At 34.5% G+C, this 14,974-nt stretch overlaps 4 protein-coding genes across 6 annotated transcripts in view; 1 reads left to right on the top strand and 3 right to left on the bottom strand.

Annotated features, from left to right (window-relative positions):
• Positions 1–10,019, top strand: part of LOC149737204 (uncharacterized) — a 45,218-nt gene extending 35,199 nt beyond the window's left edge. Inside the window, exon 8 of the transcript XR_016384976.1 lies at positions 10,001–10,019. The gene's annotated coding sequence lies outside the window, so the exon portion shown is untranslated. The remainder of the gene's footprint in view (positions 1–10,000) is intronic.
• Positions 1,504–5,910, bottom strand: LOC149737205 (uncharacterized). Of its 3 annotated transcripts, XM_089877436.1 has the most exons (9): positions 5,629–5,904; positions 5,250–5,422; positions 4,786–4,903; positions 4,284–4,398; positions 3,669–3,811; positions 3,275–3,402; positions 2,903–3,055; positions 2,444–2,596; positions 1,504–2,041 (listed from the first exon to the last, which is right to left on the bottom strand). In XM_089877436.1, exons 1-9 carry the CDS (start codon positions 5,639–5,641, stop codon positions 2,030–2,032), a joined length of 1,008 nt encoding a protein of 335 aa, XP_089733562.1. In that variant the 5' UTR covers positions 5,642–5,904; the 3' UTR covers positions 1,504–2,029. The 3 variants fall into 3 exon arrangements, with proteins under 3 accessions (XP_089733562.1, XP_089733561.1, XP_089733559.1); XM_089877435.1 differs by lacking the exon at positions 5,629–5,904 and having other exon boundaries at positions 5,250–5,602; XM_089877433.1 differs by lacking the exon at positions 1,504–2,041 and having other exon boundaries at positions 2,411–2,596; positions 5,629–5,910.
• LOC149737203 (WD repeat and FYVE domain-containing protein 2-like) lies at positions 7,407–13,238 on the bottom strand. The gene is made up of 12 exons (XM_089877429.1): positions 13,075–13,238; positions 12,728–12,795; positions 12,462–12,535; positions 12,315–12,369; positions 11,962–12,112; positions 11,351–11,472; positions 10,579–10,696; positions 10,297–10,402; positions 9,804–9,916; positions 9,412–9,531; positions 9,017–9,125; positions 7,407–8,692 (listed from the first exon to the last, which is right to left on the bottom strand). The coding sequence occupies exons 1-12, from the start codon at positions 13,212–13,214 to the stop codon at positions 8,660–8,662; spliced, it is 1,209 nt and encodes a 402-aa protein (XP_089733555.1). The 5' UTR covers positions 13,215–13,238; the 3' UTR covers positions 7,407–8,659.
• A 44-nt stretch (positions 13,239–13,282) lies between these two features.
• On the bottom strand, positions 13,283–14,279 carry LOC149737202 (uncharacterized). The gene has a single exon (XM_089877439.1). The coding sequence runs from the start codon at positions 14,277–14,279 to the stop codon at positions 13,398–13,400; it is 882 nt and encodes a 293-aa protein (XP_089733565.1). The 3' UTR covers positions 13,283–13,397.
• Between the last annotated feature and the right edge of the window lie 695 nt (positions 14,280–14,974).

The raw sequence follows: 14,974 nt of genomic DNA, 5'->3' as shown, positions 1-14,974 counted from the left end.
TGTTTGTTAAAAATCAATTTAATAATAAAATTAAAAAAAAATTTCTTTATTATTTTTCCTTCTAAATTGATTTTCACTTCTCTTAAACTTAATAAAAATTTAACTTAAAAGCAATAATTTCTCTGTTATAATTAAAAACACCTTTATTTTTAAAATATACACGTCTCCCAATTTATGCTGCGTATTTAAGCTGATCAATTTTAAAATGCGACGTTAATGTTATATCCCCATTCCCCACTAACTAAATGCGCGAATGTGACTTAAAATAGGCGACCCTCACTTGACACCGGCGACCCAGCACCTAAACTGTCGCAGACCAATGTCCATGAATACGTGAAGCATCCACGCGCCCCATGTATAACCCCGCCAACCTTTTTCTCGCACGTGTAGTTGCGAGCGACCGGAAATATTTACTCGCAGTTTAGCTGCTTAGAATTTACGGAGTGGGCGAAAATATTACGATCCATAATATTATGTTGGAGATGGGGCAGATATTTTAAACTGTATTTTTATTTATATACAGATATGGCCTATTTAATTATCTTAACCCAAATTTACGTCATTTATTTTGTTAATACCTATTTTCTAAACATACTTTAACAAATAGCATAATATCACTTAGATTTATTTTATTTAATCTCGTTGCATGATGAGCAACGAGCATGTTTAAAGACCCGGATTGGTATGTTGTTACATTATTTATTCGCGTAACACAAGTATCGTAACGAAAAGCTTATTTTATTAATAATTAAACCAAAAACACGCGTGGCAATGACAACTTAAAAGCCAAAATAACCGCCAAAACTTGAATTGAATCGTCACAATGGGAATTCATTTGTAACAATGTTCGTTTAAATTCAAAATTTCATATCAAATTATGTTCTATGTTGTAAAACAATACGTATTGTTTGTTCACTGTTGTATACCAAGCAACGGTCGATCATGTTTTGAAGTTTCTGATTAAAAGTGGATTCTATTTTAATTAAAGTTTAATCACAACGCACAAGTAAAACACAAAACCCTTCAAATAAAAACAACAACAGAATTAGGCCGGGACAATTCAGCACGCTTCACCTGCCTTTTTAAAGGCGACGCGTGGACTAACAACAGGTGTTAATATATCAGCTAAGATAAGAACGCACGCCATTGAAAGACTTAATAAAGTTGGTATTTATGAGCACATTGTCTTGCTTTATTAACACGTGTCCTATGTTTGGTATCTTTTGTGCGCAAAGGACAATATTAATCAGTAGCTTTTATATCAGTTTCAATTTTTAATCAATTTAACTGACTAAATATTATTTTTCGTTGGTTAAGTTTATTTTATTTCGCTTTCGTATGCGGCCAATCACATTCGAGCTTTTATACCACGTGTTTTAATCTGACCAATCGAAAAAAACTAATTAGTGTTTATATTTTATAACGGCTGTCGTTGCCCCGCAACGCGAGGATAAAACGTTCCTATCGTTCATTCATATACAATCCCTATTAAAACCCAGCATATCTGACAAATTAGTTTATTACATAACCTATAACGATCTAAACATTAATATGTATAGCATGCAAATTAAACAATATATTCAGTTGAAATAAGAAATAACGGTTTCCAATACTATAACATACACTACTAAAATTACATAAACTTCGGGAATATATAGGCCTTATTAATCCTTATAACGATCTGTAGACACATTCGCGCAAATTATATGGCATTACGATATTTCTGTTTGGGAAAGTTTTTGTTTGTTTATCGAATGAAAATAATAATAAGTTGAAACATAATGATTGCTTCAGTGAATTACATCATAAATCATCGTCAATCCGTACGTTTCCTGAAATTAACCAGATCGCACGGAAGGCGTAAATACGGGGAATTACGACTTTGCTTTTGGAAATTGTTTTGGTTGTTGCTTTACATTAAAGTTACTTTGTTTTATATATCGATCAAACATGATGACAAAATGAAGATAGAAGTAGATTATAATATTTATTGAACTTTTTGATGAAACAATCTCTCGTCGTTCTAAAATCAAACCTTTGTCTGCAAACAAAGCAATGTTTTAAAATAATGTTGAAACAATTTTTATATCATAGTCGGCCTATGTTTTCATACGGTATTTAGCAGCAACGATTTTTCTGCCATTTTCCCCGAAGTAGTATTTTATTCATAGTGGTTTAACGATTGTATTGCCGATTCCATTCTCGTCGTTGTTTTAATTGATTTGAAATTCGCTATCGTATTTGAGACATATAGTATGGAATGGGGCAAGATGGAGCACATAGTATCCCATATTCCACAATGTAGTTTTTAAAAATTACCAAGCTCGATTTGAGTCTTGAAGATATGGTTATATAATTTGGAGCGAAAACACGGTCACGGACCATCTTACCCCAACCTATAAAGTTTATGTTATGTGTTTATTACATCACAGATGTTACTTACGCCGCATGGTGGGGGTATGTTGTATGCGTGGTCACAAATATTCCTTGTTTCGTCATAATAGGTGTGTGGGCCACAATCAAATAGAACAGCTGTAGCGCCCTCTGCCGAGCAAGTATAAAACTGGGTGCAGGTCCAAATAAACTTCCCGCTTGCCTGAAGTAATTAAAATTTACTATGTTAAAAGACTGATGCATATATAGTAATAAATTCTTTTTAATTAGTTTTTAGATTTTGTTAAAGCTAATATATTCCAATGCTCTATGCTAAATATAGAAACACCTTCCTTTTTTGTTCTAATGGACTCGTTTGGGACCCATTTTAATAACAAGCGTTTTAAACTATTATTCTAATGTTTTAATTACATAACTTCGGGCGAGGTTACAGTGGGCATGTCAGAGGATCAGAGATTTAGGGCACAGTTGGCCCATTACTCTCAAAGTTACATCTGTTACAACTTACATGGCAAACTGGTTCGTTTGAAGCCTCTGTGCTCGTTGTTGGGCCAACATGTGTGCTTGTTGTTGTTGTTGCTTTTATTGTTGTTGTCAGTCGACTTATTAAAGATGTTGTTGTTGTGGCTGCTTGTTCAGTTGTTGTTGTAGGAGCGCCATTCTGTTTAAAAATACTTTTTATGCTTACTGTTATAACATGGGTGTCTAAACACACATGATGTATTCATACACCTCATGCTCACTGTCAAGTTATAACATGAGTGTCTTATACACCAGACACACATGGCGTATCAATACACCTCATGCTCATACTCACTGTTAAGTTATAACATAGGTGTATTCATACACATTGCACCCAAGTTACAACACACAAACTCACCCACAATGGTGGAGGAGGAGCTAATGTTGGTTCATAACCAACTGCCACATCCGAACAGCCATAGAATTCCTCCTGTGCTCCACAACCAGTGCATTGCTGTCCATCTTCATCCGTGCCCCAGCTATTACCTATTAGAATGTAATTGATTGATAATGGAAGCATATTTATATCAGAAATTGAAGAAGTTGACATCTTGTTCATGCAAGTTTATATAGATTAAGTTGTATGTGACCAACAGGTATCGTCTATGGTAATTGGGCACCCATATATATGTAACTAATTCACCATTTTAAACTAATAAATAAAGAAGGTTATGACCTAGAGTTCTAGTGGTTAGGAATTGTCAACTTTGAAATTAAAATACTTTGTTCAGTTTTGTATTCCCTCGTACTACCTGTATGATATCTCCATTGCAAAACACACTGTGTGCATGTAAGGTCTGCTGGAAGTCTCAGCTTTATATCGTATTTCATGATTGTAGATTTCACAGCTGGCGGATAATATTTAGTATGGCCATCCTCCGTTAATAGGAGATTCCTATGTAAGATATAAGAAAAAGGCATTGACTTAGTGCACTAGTTGTATATGAAGATACTCTAGTTATACCTCATACACATTAAGTCATAACACATTTTTTTCTTATACACTATACATCCAGATATGACTTGAATGTAACTTATTTATTCTCGCATGGTGGGGCAACAACAGTCATTATAACACAGGTGTTCGGTTTCATACACCTTGTGCCTGCTTACAAGTTACCACGTATGTAACTTATTTATCCTCGCATGGCGGGGCAACAACAGTCATTATAACACAGGTGTTCTGTTTCATACATCTCGTGTCTGCTTATAAGTTACCACCTATGTAACTTTGCGGGTGATGGTTTACATTTGTTCGTTCTTTTTATTGTATTGCTGTCAAATTATACAACCCATAAAAGGCCCACTGGGTTGGAGCAGTTGTTGTGTCGTTCCCAAGAATACATTCATCCACAATAGTGACTTACTGGTTCAAACAATCCTGAGTAGCAGCTACAAGTGGGTTGTCCAACTTACACAACCTGAACTCAAAGTAACCCATATGGTGAGCAGTAAGTTCGATGTTCACATTAAATATTGAACCTTCATATAAATATGGGTTAAAGTTGTGTTTGTGTAGATTGGTTTTAAAGGTAGATGGATGTTTCTGCATGGGCATAACTGTGTTTTTTATTTGCATCCATGAGGTTCCCTATATTTGACAACTCTGAGTGTAACTACCTTTTTAACATTGTCACCCCAGATTTTACCATGCTGTTAGGTGTCTATACAAACAAGCAGAGGCATAATATATTGCATTAACCACATTAATCAATGAGGTTCCCTATGTTTAACAACTATGAGTGTAACTACATTTTAACAATGTTACTCCAGATTTTACAACAAATAGATGATCCCCAACAGTTTACAAAAAGCCCACAATATAAAACAAATCACTTGAGTGTTATAGCCACATAATACATATCTTACCTGGTGCATATTGTCGCACAATGATACCTTTTGCATATTTCCCCCCACCCTCGTTGTCTCTCACACCATCATATGCATCGCCGCATATCCCACATTTACCACCAAGGTTTACTTGATGCTAAGGGTATAACGTTGTTATTGTTTAATGTACATTGCGTACATCATATAGGGGAGGTGTTTGGCTTGTTAGACAGATGCGCTATTTTATCATACAAATATAGCTTGTTAGAATTGTCAGTCAAACAGAAAAACAAGCATGATCTAAGCTACGTACGCTGTATTTTGTAAACGAGTACGAAGTGTAAGAAAAAGAACACCCGTTTTAATGACTGTTATTACCCCGCCATGCGGGAATTAATAAGTTACATACGTGGTAACTTGTAAGCAGGCACAGGGTGCATGAAACAGAACACCCGTGTTATGACGACTGCCTTTTCCCATTCATACAAATTCAAACATCTTACTTGAAATCCACCACAGAACAATTCATTATCCCCATAGTTAGGAACCACTATAGACTTGTATGGGATAATAGCGGGGTCGGTGTCCCAGAATCTCCATAATGAAGATCTATTGGGAGGTTCCATCATCCTGCCATGGGGTTGGGCGTGGTGGATCAATAGCAAAGCGATAAGTCCTGCATTATAGTGTTGCTGTAACATAACATATTTGATGCCACACTTAAAGTATTGTCATATTAGATATATTATAAACACAATATAAAAATAAAAACATTTTTACTAGAAGAAGTATTTGTTGTATATAACATCAGATTTTATAAGGTTTATGACTGGATTTCTCTACACATCCCTTTAAGCAACATACCCGTTCATTTAAACCAACCTTTTAGTAACATTCTGATGGAATCTGAATAACAGTTGTTCTCAGATCAGAAATATCTTCAGCATAACTTGCTTCCCAACACCGACCACATTATATACTCTAATTTATTATCCAATAAACCTTAAAAATAATTTACTAAACACGCAGTGTTTAAGCAGCAATGCTTTTTATGGTTTTGAGCAAACTTATGATTTCGTTAGCTTATCTAGTGTTCTTTTGATCTTAGAAATAGTTTGAACCCTTTTTTCTATGAATGCTTTGATGTGGTTTATATTAAAGACTATATGTGCTTGTAACTTCTAGGGCTATTAATGTACAGAGAGAGAACTGATGTAAATTATCTAGTTTAAATTTGTGTTGATTCAAAAATTAACTTAATGCATTTAATTTTTTTTGTAATTAGTCATAAACAACCATTTCAAACTTTGTGATGTAGTTTAATTTATAAGCTGTTAATGTTAATTCTCAACCAGGGTCTGTTTTTTATAAAGTAAACAATGGTGTAGATAGACCTGCATACTTGTGGTTCAAGTCTGGTAGAGTTAAAGGGAATTATCAAAATTTTTTCTTGAGTTAAAGAATATATACAGGTTAGAAGAGGATATTGTACAATATTTCAAGGGACCACAAGTGGATTATTTATTCTTTTTATTGTGTTTACCAAATTTAAGACAGTAGTTGGTCTTTTTATAATATCTCATAAAATGCAAGGACAGACATCATTAAATTTCATTATCTATAAATCTTAACTCTTATGTAGTTTATATTTTATACACCTGTCATAAATGGTTATGACTCTAAATAAAAAAATGTAAGATCTTTTTTTGCAAGATCTCTCATGCTGCATAAGTGGAAGATTGTATTAAATAATTTTCTTTTGTACTTAATGCTTAATTTAGTATTGCAAATATATTTGGCTTTTTTTACATAAAGTCTCAAAATTGACCTGTATTTAAAGAGGGCGTGTTGTGGGGGTTGGTGATTGTAAAATTTTGCAGCTTTTTTACAAAGTTTACTCAAGGTCAGTGACCTTTGTGTAATAATGGCTTCTATTATGTAATAATGACGGGCATTGTAATAATGGTTTTACAATGTTTGGCAAGAAATTCAGGTTTCATTTCGGAGTTTCTACATTTTTATTATTTTATTTGTCCTTTAACAATAAACGTTCTACTGCTGTTGCAACTACCCACATTATAAGTTTGAAAATGTTTTTCTGATGTATAAATAAACATAACATGAACTACCTCATATGCTTATTTTTTGTGCCAAATGAGCAGTTCATAAAAAAACTATTAAATAAAAATAATTCATTAACAGTAGTTTAATTTAAAACTTGGGGAGTAGGAATAAGTCACCCAGTAACTATTTGTTTAAAAACTATTATTGTGAAACAAGTTGAGGTTTTCAATGAAGGGTTTGGGAGTCTTAAAGTTAAAGGTCGGCTGGTAAAAGTTGTTGCTGTTTTTACGAAAGCTTCGTATGGCATCATGTTTGCACTGCGTTAGTTAAACTAGAGTTAAAAGATTTATTGTTCCGTAAAATGGTGTTATGTCGGTTATACATGTAAATAAATTGATTTGTCTCCTTCCTTAAAACTTTATTGTTTTGTTGAAGAAAAAAACTAGAGAAAAAAGATGGTTGCGCCATATATTATAATACAATGCAAACTCACATTAGTTCCCTATGGTTGCGCTATGTGTTATTGTTTCTTAATAATGATTCATTGTCTTGGTATTGTTTGCATATATGATGTAACAAAGGAACACAATGGGTGATAAATGACTCATACATAGCTTTATTACACAACAACGCAATAAGCACAGATTATAAAGTAAGAACAACACGATTAACAACGACGACAACTTTAATAAGGTGAGAACATTTGGGTTCGACGATTTGGGGTGTTATGTTTTACTAAAGTGTCGGTCAAATACAACTTAACTTGTTTAAACCAATGTGAAAAGTGGTGCAATCAATTCAAGGTTATTGTTTTGTTGACACTTTGTAAAACTAAAGGACACCAACAGCATATACTTTATCGAGCCATATTTAACCCAAAAGTCGAGAAATTACAAACGTCCTCACGTATGGTTTTAAAATCAGAATTTCACTTTTATATACAGCGTTATCAAGTCTTATCACAGTTGATATTTATATACCGGTGCTTCTCAACCATTTTAACTGTGATTGTAAAATTTACATTGTATGCTTGCAAAAGTTGTGTGAAACATAGTTTTATATAAATAGGGTTGCGATTTGATTTGGTTGGGTCACCTACTACAGTTGTTCACATTTATTTTAAATTTTGTTTAAAAATTTATTGTATGGTGAAAAGTGTGAAATGTAGTTTGGGAAATTTGGTCACCAAAACTTTGCTATTAATTTATGCTGAATATTTTTGCCATTACAAAAAGGTTGAGAAGCACTGGTTTCAACGCGCAAGCATTTGTGTTATTGTTTTTGCATTGCTTCAATAGTAAAAGATGAAAAACGAAATATTATTGCATATGATAACAATGAATTATTGTATTTTATGAAATAACTTAAGAGTAATAGAACCAACTAAAACGTTAAGAATAGTTATCATTCATGTCTCCCACAATCAAGTATTGAAATATAAAATCATGAAAAAGCATTTGAAAATTAGGCAGTTAAAACGCAATATGTTTATAATTCCTTGCGTGCTGCATTTGTAAGATATAGTTCAATCTATAAAGTCTCTCTGTGAGCTACGAAATTCACCGTGGCTTTTTGGCAAATCTAATGCTAATGACACAGTAAAGTTAAAAGTCGGTGGCAAATTTATGAACATTGCTTATGTTAACAACAGTAGTCAGTGGCATTTGCCACCAATTTTCTTGCGAATTTCTTGGGTTGATTTAAAAAATTGTTGCTGTATTAACACTGACGGCTGAACTGGTATTATTAGCACAACTTCACAAACATAAATATTCTTCTACACAATTTACATTCGATTTGAAGATAAAGAAGTAAAATAAAAATTAAGACCAGACCGTTAAATTTCCCATCACTTGGTGACAATGTTCTTTAGGTCCCACAGCTGAAATTAATAAAGATTTATTAAACAAGTGCAGCAATCAGTAATAACAAAATATTTAACTTAAGATATGAGTGTAATATTACCTGTTAAAGTGGGGCAATCAAATTAATTGACACTTTTTTAAGCTAATGTCAAATATACTAAATCGTTGGTCAAATACAACGTAACTTTCATAAACACCTGTGAAATATGGTGCAACCAATTCAAGGTTATTGTTTTGTTGGTACTTTGTAAAACTACTGGTCAAAAGTAGTGCAGTGTCGGCAAAATATAAAAAGTGGTGCAACCAACTCAATGTTAATGTTTAAACATTCTGGAACTCACCTTTATTGTACGGTCGTTGCCGCTGGTTACGAATCTACATTTCGACCAATCAGGATAGAGCATTATAACGCTTTGTTTTAAATCATGAAATGTAGCAGTTGGGGCTTTTCTGTAAACATATATTGTTTCTTTGAATATAGAATGTCAGCACCGGCGTAAAACACGAGTATGAAAGGCATGACCGATAAATTGTGCGGTATACAAGAATACATGGGCGCTGGACCTAGGGTGTCAACCTGAAATTTTCTACCGAAATTATAAGTTACATTACAATCATAAAATTTATTTCATAGGATCGTGCGTTGCTCATGTTATGTTCAAATGAAGTTTTATATACCAGCTAAAATCACACAACTAGTATACTATATAACAAACACAACAAACACTCAACTTACTGTTCCTCAGTAACGGATTCGTAACACTCCTCGCACACACGAACCTCAAACTCGAACCCATACAAAGGAATAGTGGTTCGTTTACTGCTACAACTCGCACAAACTGCTATTCCACATTTCCTATCAAGGTTAAATATCATTAACAATAAAAGAATGCCACTTGTTGGTGAGTAATTTCTTGTATTGCTTAATTACTGTATAATGTGAGCGTAAGGGCCTTTTGTTATATATATTGTTGACTATTATATATTGTTTTGATCCTACAGCGAGGCACGCTATGGAACCTAAGATTTAGGGGTAGAGTTGGCCCATTACCTGACACTTAAGCTATAACCAATTGCTCTTTAAAAATACAATCTTCAATTGGCACAAATATAGAAATCATACATTACCTGCAATGATGTTGCCTTAAACCAACCGTCTTATCGCTCCACATTTGTTTAAAGTTCCAAAAGAAAGGTTGTTTACATTTAATGCATTGGTTGCCCTCCTGCCATACTGGAGTCTGGGGGATATTATACACTGTATCGTATGTGGGGTGGAACATATGGTATATGAGGGTGCTGCCATCTAGACCCCACTGAGGCAGTTTATAGACACTCAATAATGGAGATTCTATTCTATAAGGGTGAGGTCTTCAGTGAGACACACCTGAGACCTGGGATGTAGGTCTATTACCCCCAACACCCCCAACACCCAGGGTGCTACCATCTAGACCCCACTAAGGCAGTTATAGACACCTAACAATATATTCTGTAAGAGTGAGGTCTTCAGTGAGCCACACCTATGACAAACTGTACCCAACAACACTAACAAAAACACAGTTGAAACAACTGCTTTATTACAGCAACCACACATAGAACCAACAGGCCATAGAAATGTTACCTCGTTCCTTTTGATCTCCATGTTCCAGACCACCAACATTCCATCCAACCCTGTGGACAATAGTTGTTGTGTGTGGCTTGCGTAAAGGAGAGAAGTGACTTTGCTCCTGTGGTGGATGGGTGAGTTGTATAAACATATATGCTCATTCTATTCTATATGGGTAAGGTCCTACAGTGAGGCATGCCATGGGACCTTGGATTTAGGCCAGAGTTGGCCCATTACCCAAACACCCCACCTTTTATAAACAGTCTAACTTATACATAGTAACAATATAACACTCACGTATGCCCTTGTAGTTCAATAGCGGTTCCTTTATTGCTCCCGATATCCCACATTATAATAGACTTGTCTGAAGATCCAGAGTAAAGAATTTGGTGTGTAGGATCCCAACATAAACAAGCTGTTGATTGGATTGAATGTTAAACATGGTAGATTGAATGTTAAGACAATTAGACAAATATATAAGATCAGAGCTGTGGCACAGTGGTTAGCGGGTCAGGCTCTTACAGTGGTCACTAACAGGTTGACTAAATTGTCTATACAGAAAAACAATCACCAACAAAGTCACATATGTCGATATGTGGTAACTCATAAGCGGGCACGAGGAAACAGAACACCCGTATTATAACGACTGTCATTACCCCGCCATGTGAAGATAAATAAGTTACATGTGGTAACTCGTAAGCTAGCACGAGGTGTATGAAACAGAACACCCTTGTAATAATGACTGTTGTTGCCCCGCCATACGAGTATAAATAAGTTACACACACACGTGGTAACTCGTAAGCAGGCACAAGGTGTATGAAACACCACACCTGTGGTATAAAGACTGTCGTTGCCCCGCCATGCGAGGATAAATAAGTTACATACAGTCATTCATTCAAGACAGAAGTTTTAAGCTTCGCTTGTAATCTGCTTAACATTTGCATGGCATGTAAAAGGTTGAGAAGCACTGACTGGTGTAAACAATATACACTCAACACACTATTAGTCACACACCTTATGCAGTAGTATGATATGCTGACACAATCTTATTAAACACACAATACTTTACCAATTGAACCAGAATGTCCTTTCAATTGTGTTATTAGTTGACTCTCATTCTTATTTATCTTCAACACAGTAATTTCACCATTTGATAAACCAGCGAACACATAATGTGACTGGTGATCATATCTGTGTGATTGTACATTAACGTTAAGAGTGTTACAGTTATCTATATGGAAATTATTTCAAAGTTATCCCTTGGCTCGCAGTCAAGTTTCTAAAGTTAGTACAGTGTGTGAATAAGCAGACATTACACTTGAAACTTTATACATCAACACATTTTATGGCAAAGCTTAATTACCATAGCACTTAAATTGCAGCACATATTTAACAAACATAACACTAAAGTTCCGTAAGAACTGACTGCAAACATAAACAGACTACACTTGACACTTCATTAATCAACACGAAATATGACAAGTTTTGAGGCACTCTATCTTTTAACTTTAGGGTTGAATTAGCAGATCCCTATTCAAAAATTGCAATTTGTATTTACACTCGTTTTCGTAATTTTTTTCTAAATTGCAACACAAACTTCGGACTGTATAAAGCTTATTTGTTTACACACCATCGGTGTTTTGATACATTATAGAAACAGTATTACACATAACAACTTACTGTAAACACATAGGTTGGGATGGTGTTTGGTAACCTCCAAACCTTTGCCCATTCTTGGTCCAATGCCACGTAATGTATTTATCTTTACCACAAACAACCAAGACCTCGTTCTGGTGCGTGAAGATGCAGCCGGTGACTTGTTTCTGGTGGGCTGTGATTGGAATGTAAGTTTGCAACTTATGTTGTAACTGCTATGTTAGGGTTTTTGTATGGTGTACTGCACAAAACTTATGTTATTGTTTGCCAGTTAGCATTAGGTGTATAATTAGTATGAATACACCATGTGTGTCTGGTGTATAAGGAGACACTCTTGTTATATATATATATATATGTATATATGGTTCGCTTCTCACCAAGGTATTTTCTCTGATGTGTGATTTGGTTGTAATCTTCTGAAACTTTAAATTCCTGCAGAACAAAAATGAAACTTATTAAGTTATAATCTGCCACAAACAATGGAGTTACATGCCACATTCAATAATAAAGTAGCAACTACTCACATCAACATTTCCATTATCTTGTCCCACGAACATCAACCTTGGTTCTTCTGAGTAAAACATGGTAGTGCAAGGTGCTGTGGGTGGGATGATATTTATCTGGTAAGTCTTACAACTAGTGTTGGTTGAATTTGAACATATATATTAGTTATATAATATATATAAAATTAATACAGAAATAAGTTTGTATATCATGCTTGTGTTGTTACCAGACATCATGTAATGCTTGATAATGTAATGTTTACCCAGGTAGAACAATCAGAACTTACATTCAATAAAATGACAAACGCTCGGCCAGTATTGTCCGGTTTCCCTTTTTAACCAGATACGAATTGACCTGAAAATAAATACAAGGTTTTAAAGAATACAATCACTATTATTAAGTGTCTATAAACTGCCTCAGTGGGGTCTAGATGGTAACACCCTGGGTGTTACAGTAATAGACCTACATCCCAGGTTTCCGGTGTGCCTCACTGAAGACCTCACCCTTATATAATAGAATCTCTATTATTGAGTGTCTATAAACTGCCTCAGTGGGGTCTAGATGGTAGCACCCTGGGTGTTTGGGTAATAGACCTACATCATACCCTAAGTTATGAAACATGAAATGACCTACTTATCAATGCTGACAGTTATAATTCCTTCCTCGTTTGGGGTGAACACGGCCATCGTAACAACATCCTGCGTGTCGTCTTCGATACGACTCAGCAATATTGGTTGCCTCTGTTGGGGCTTAGTCATGATTTCGGCCGCCATGACTCGTGAAAAGTGTTCGATCACAAATTAGAAAATATAACTCGCATGTAACGAATGAAACTTATTCGTTCTCTGCAACAAAATGGAGAAAATGCATGCGATTAATTCAGAAATAGATATTTATCAATAATTAGGCAGTTCACCCGGCAATAATTTAGGATTGGCACAAATAGAAACAAAATATCACGATCGCGTTGTGTACAAGTCTTTATCTTCTGGCGAACTCTGCCCTAAATCCACAGATGTAGGTTTCCAATCTTTTGCTACAGTTTCAGGAATAAATTGAACAACTGTGGATAAGTCAACAGATTTTGTTTCCGATTTTTTCTCAGTTTCTTTGTCAGTATTTATTTCATTCTTTTTCTCTGATTCCAGTTTTTCTTCACTCTCAGTATTCCTACTGTCTTGTTTTTCTTCACTTTTCTCTACAGTTTGTTCATTCTCAACTTTTAAAACTCCTTTTTCAGATGATTGGTACGTCACCTCTTCTTCACCTTTAACTTGTGGTGTTGATAGTTTGGTTTGTGTGAATGAATACAGCTTGTTCATGTTCCTCCACAGCACATTTACCCCATGGTAAGACACAGTTGAAACTTTTTTTGCGACTTCATAACTTTGAGAAGGAAAGCAAACAGCAGTTGCTGTTGTAACGGACAATACAGGAAGTGATTTTCTATACAGTTTACTTGTAGATTTAGTTTGCACGGCAGCAAACCCACCAAACAACAAAGCAGACCCTATCACGCTTAACTTAATCGTACCTTCTGTACTTTTAGCATAACTTTGAAACTTCTCCACATTATTCACAATCTTTCCATATTTTTCTCTCACATCCGAGACAAGGTACATGACAGTTACTCCAGGACTGAATGGAAGCTTTGGTTGGTTCTTGAACCCGGTACCCTCGTGCTTTATATCATCCGTGTTTTCATCTTTATAAATCGATAATCTTTTTACTCCAACTCTTTCTTGCTTCTCCATAGCAAGTGTAATATACAAACTAACCAATTCTAAAACAAAATAATTACTGTCATTGTTTGCTTGTGTAAAAAGTAATGAATTCATACATAATTATAGATCCTTAAGAAAACATGGAAATGAAATGATTGTTAGTTTTAATGATTAATAAACAATACATGTATTTTGCTTTGTACAGATATAATATATAATATCATATATTCATTCATTCAATAAAAAACCTCGACGCCTGAGTTACAATCAAAAATATTATTACGAACTAACGTTCTATTGAGGTGTGCTGAGCGATCTACCATTCTTACGTCATACTTATCCATTGTTTCGTGTTGACCGGCGTTTCGCTTTAACCAAGATAAAGAAATACACGTTATCATTAGGTCGTCATAATAGTTTCGATGACTGATTTCTTAACCCAATTCTAGATATTAAGATTTCCTTTGTTCGATAATAACACCCTTTGTTTGTAACAATGAAACAGATTTTCGAGGTTTTACTTTCTAGAATTTCTAGTCAGGTGATATTCATTGTTTTGGTTAATACACACGTGACACTTGCCATTGAAATGTTACAGCTTATACAGCTTATATAAAGAAAAGATAACATAATTTTAAACGTATTTTTGTTGTATGTAAATTTAAAATGACAAAAATATTTGTGTTTTAGTGTTTAATTAAAAAGAAGTTTTCTTATATATTTTGCATACATTATAACATACATTTAAATATAGAATTATAGGTGTTTAATGATAAATTCTACTAATACGAACTTGTAAACATATTTTT

Source organism: Ciona robusta, chromosome 4 (assembly GCF_009617815.1).
Source record: "Ciona robusta chromosome 4, ASM961781v2".
Classification (NCBI taxonomy): Eukaryota; Metazoa; Chordata; class Ascidiacea; order Phlebobranchia; family Cionidae; genus Ciona; species Ciona robusta.
The sequence above is the reverse complement of the archived record's forward strand: the minus strand, read 5'-3'. Positions and strand labels throughout refer to the sequence as shown.

What these genes read in the sequence shown, in the direction of transcription:
- LOC149737205 (XM_089877433.1), bottom strand. An exon ending in ACTCAGGATTGTTTGAACCA is followed by an intron (nt 3,812 to 4,283) that starts GTAAGTCACTAT and finishes TATCTTACATAG; the next exon opens with GAATCTCCTATTAACGGAGG. An exon ending in CAAACGAACCAGTTTGCCAT is followed by an intron (nt 2,597 to 2,902) that starts GTAAGTTGTAAC and finishes TAATTACTTCAG; the next exon opens with GCAAGCGGGAAGTTTATTTG.
- LOC149737203 (XM_089877429.1), bottom strand. Translation starts at nt 13,214, where the DNA reads ATGGCGGCCGAAATCATGACTAAGCCCCAACAGAGGCAACCAATATTG. An exon ending in AAGATAATGGAAATGTTGAT is followed by an intron (nt 12,370 to 12,461) that starts GTGAGTAGTTGC and finishes TTTGTTCTGCAG; the next exon opens with GAATTTAAAGTTTCAGAAGA. An exon ending in AGGACATTCTGGTTCAATTG is followed by an intron (nt 10,697 to 11,350) that starts GTAAAGTATTGT and finishes TCCAATCAACAG; the next exon opens with CTTGTTTATGTTGGGATCCT.
- LOC149737202 (XM_089877439.1), bottom strand. Translation starts at nt 14,279, where the DNA reads ATGAATTCATTACTTTTTACACAAGCAAACAATGACAGTAATTATTTT.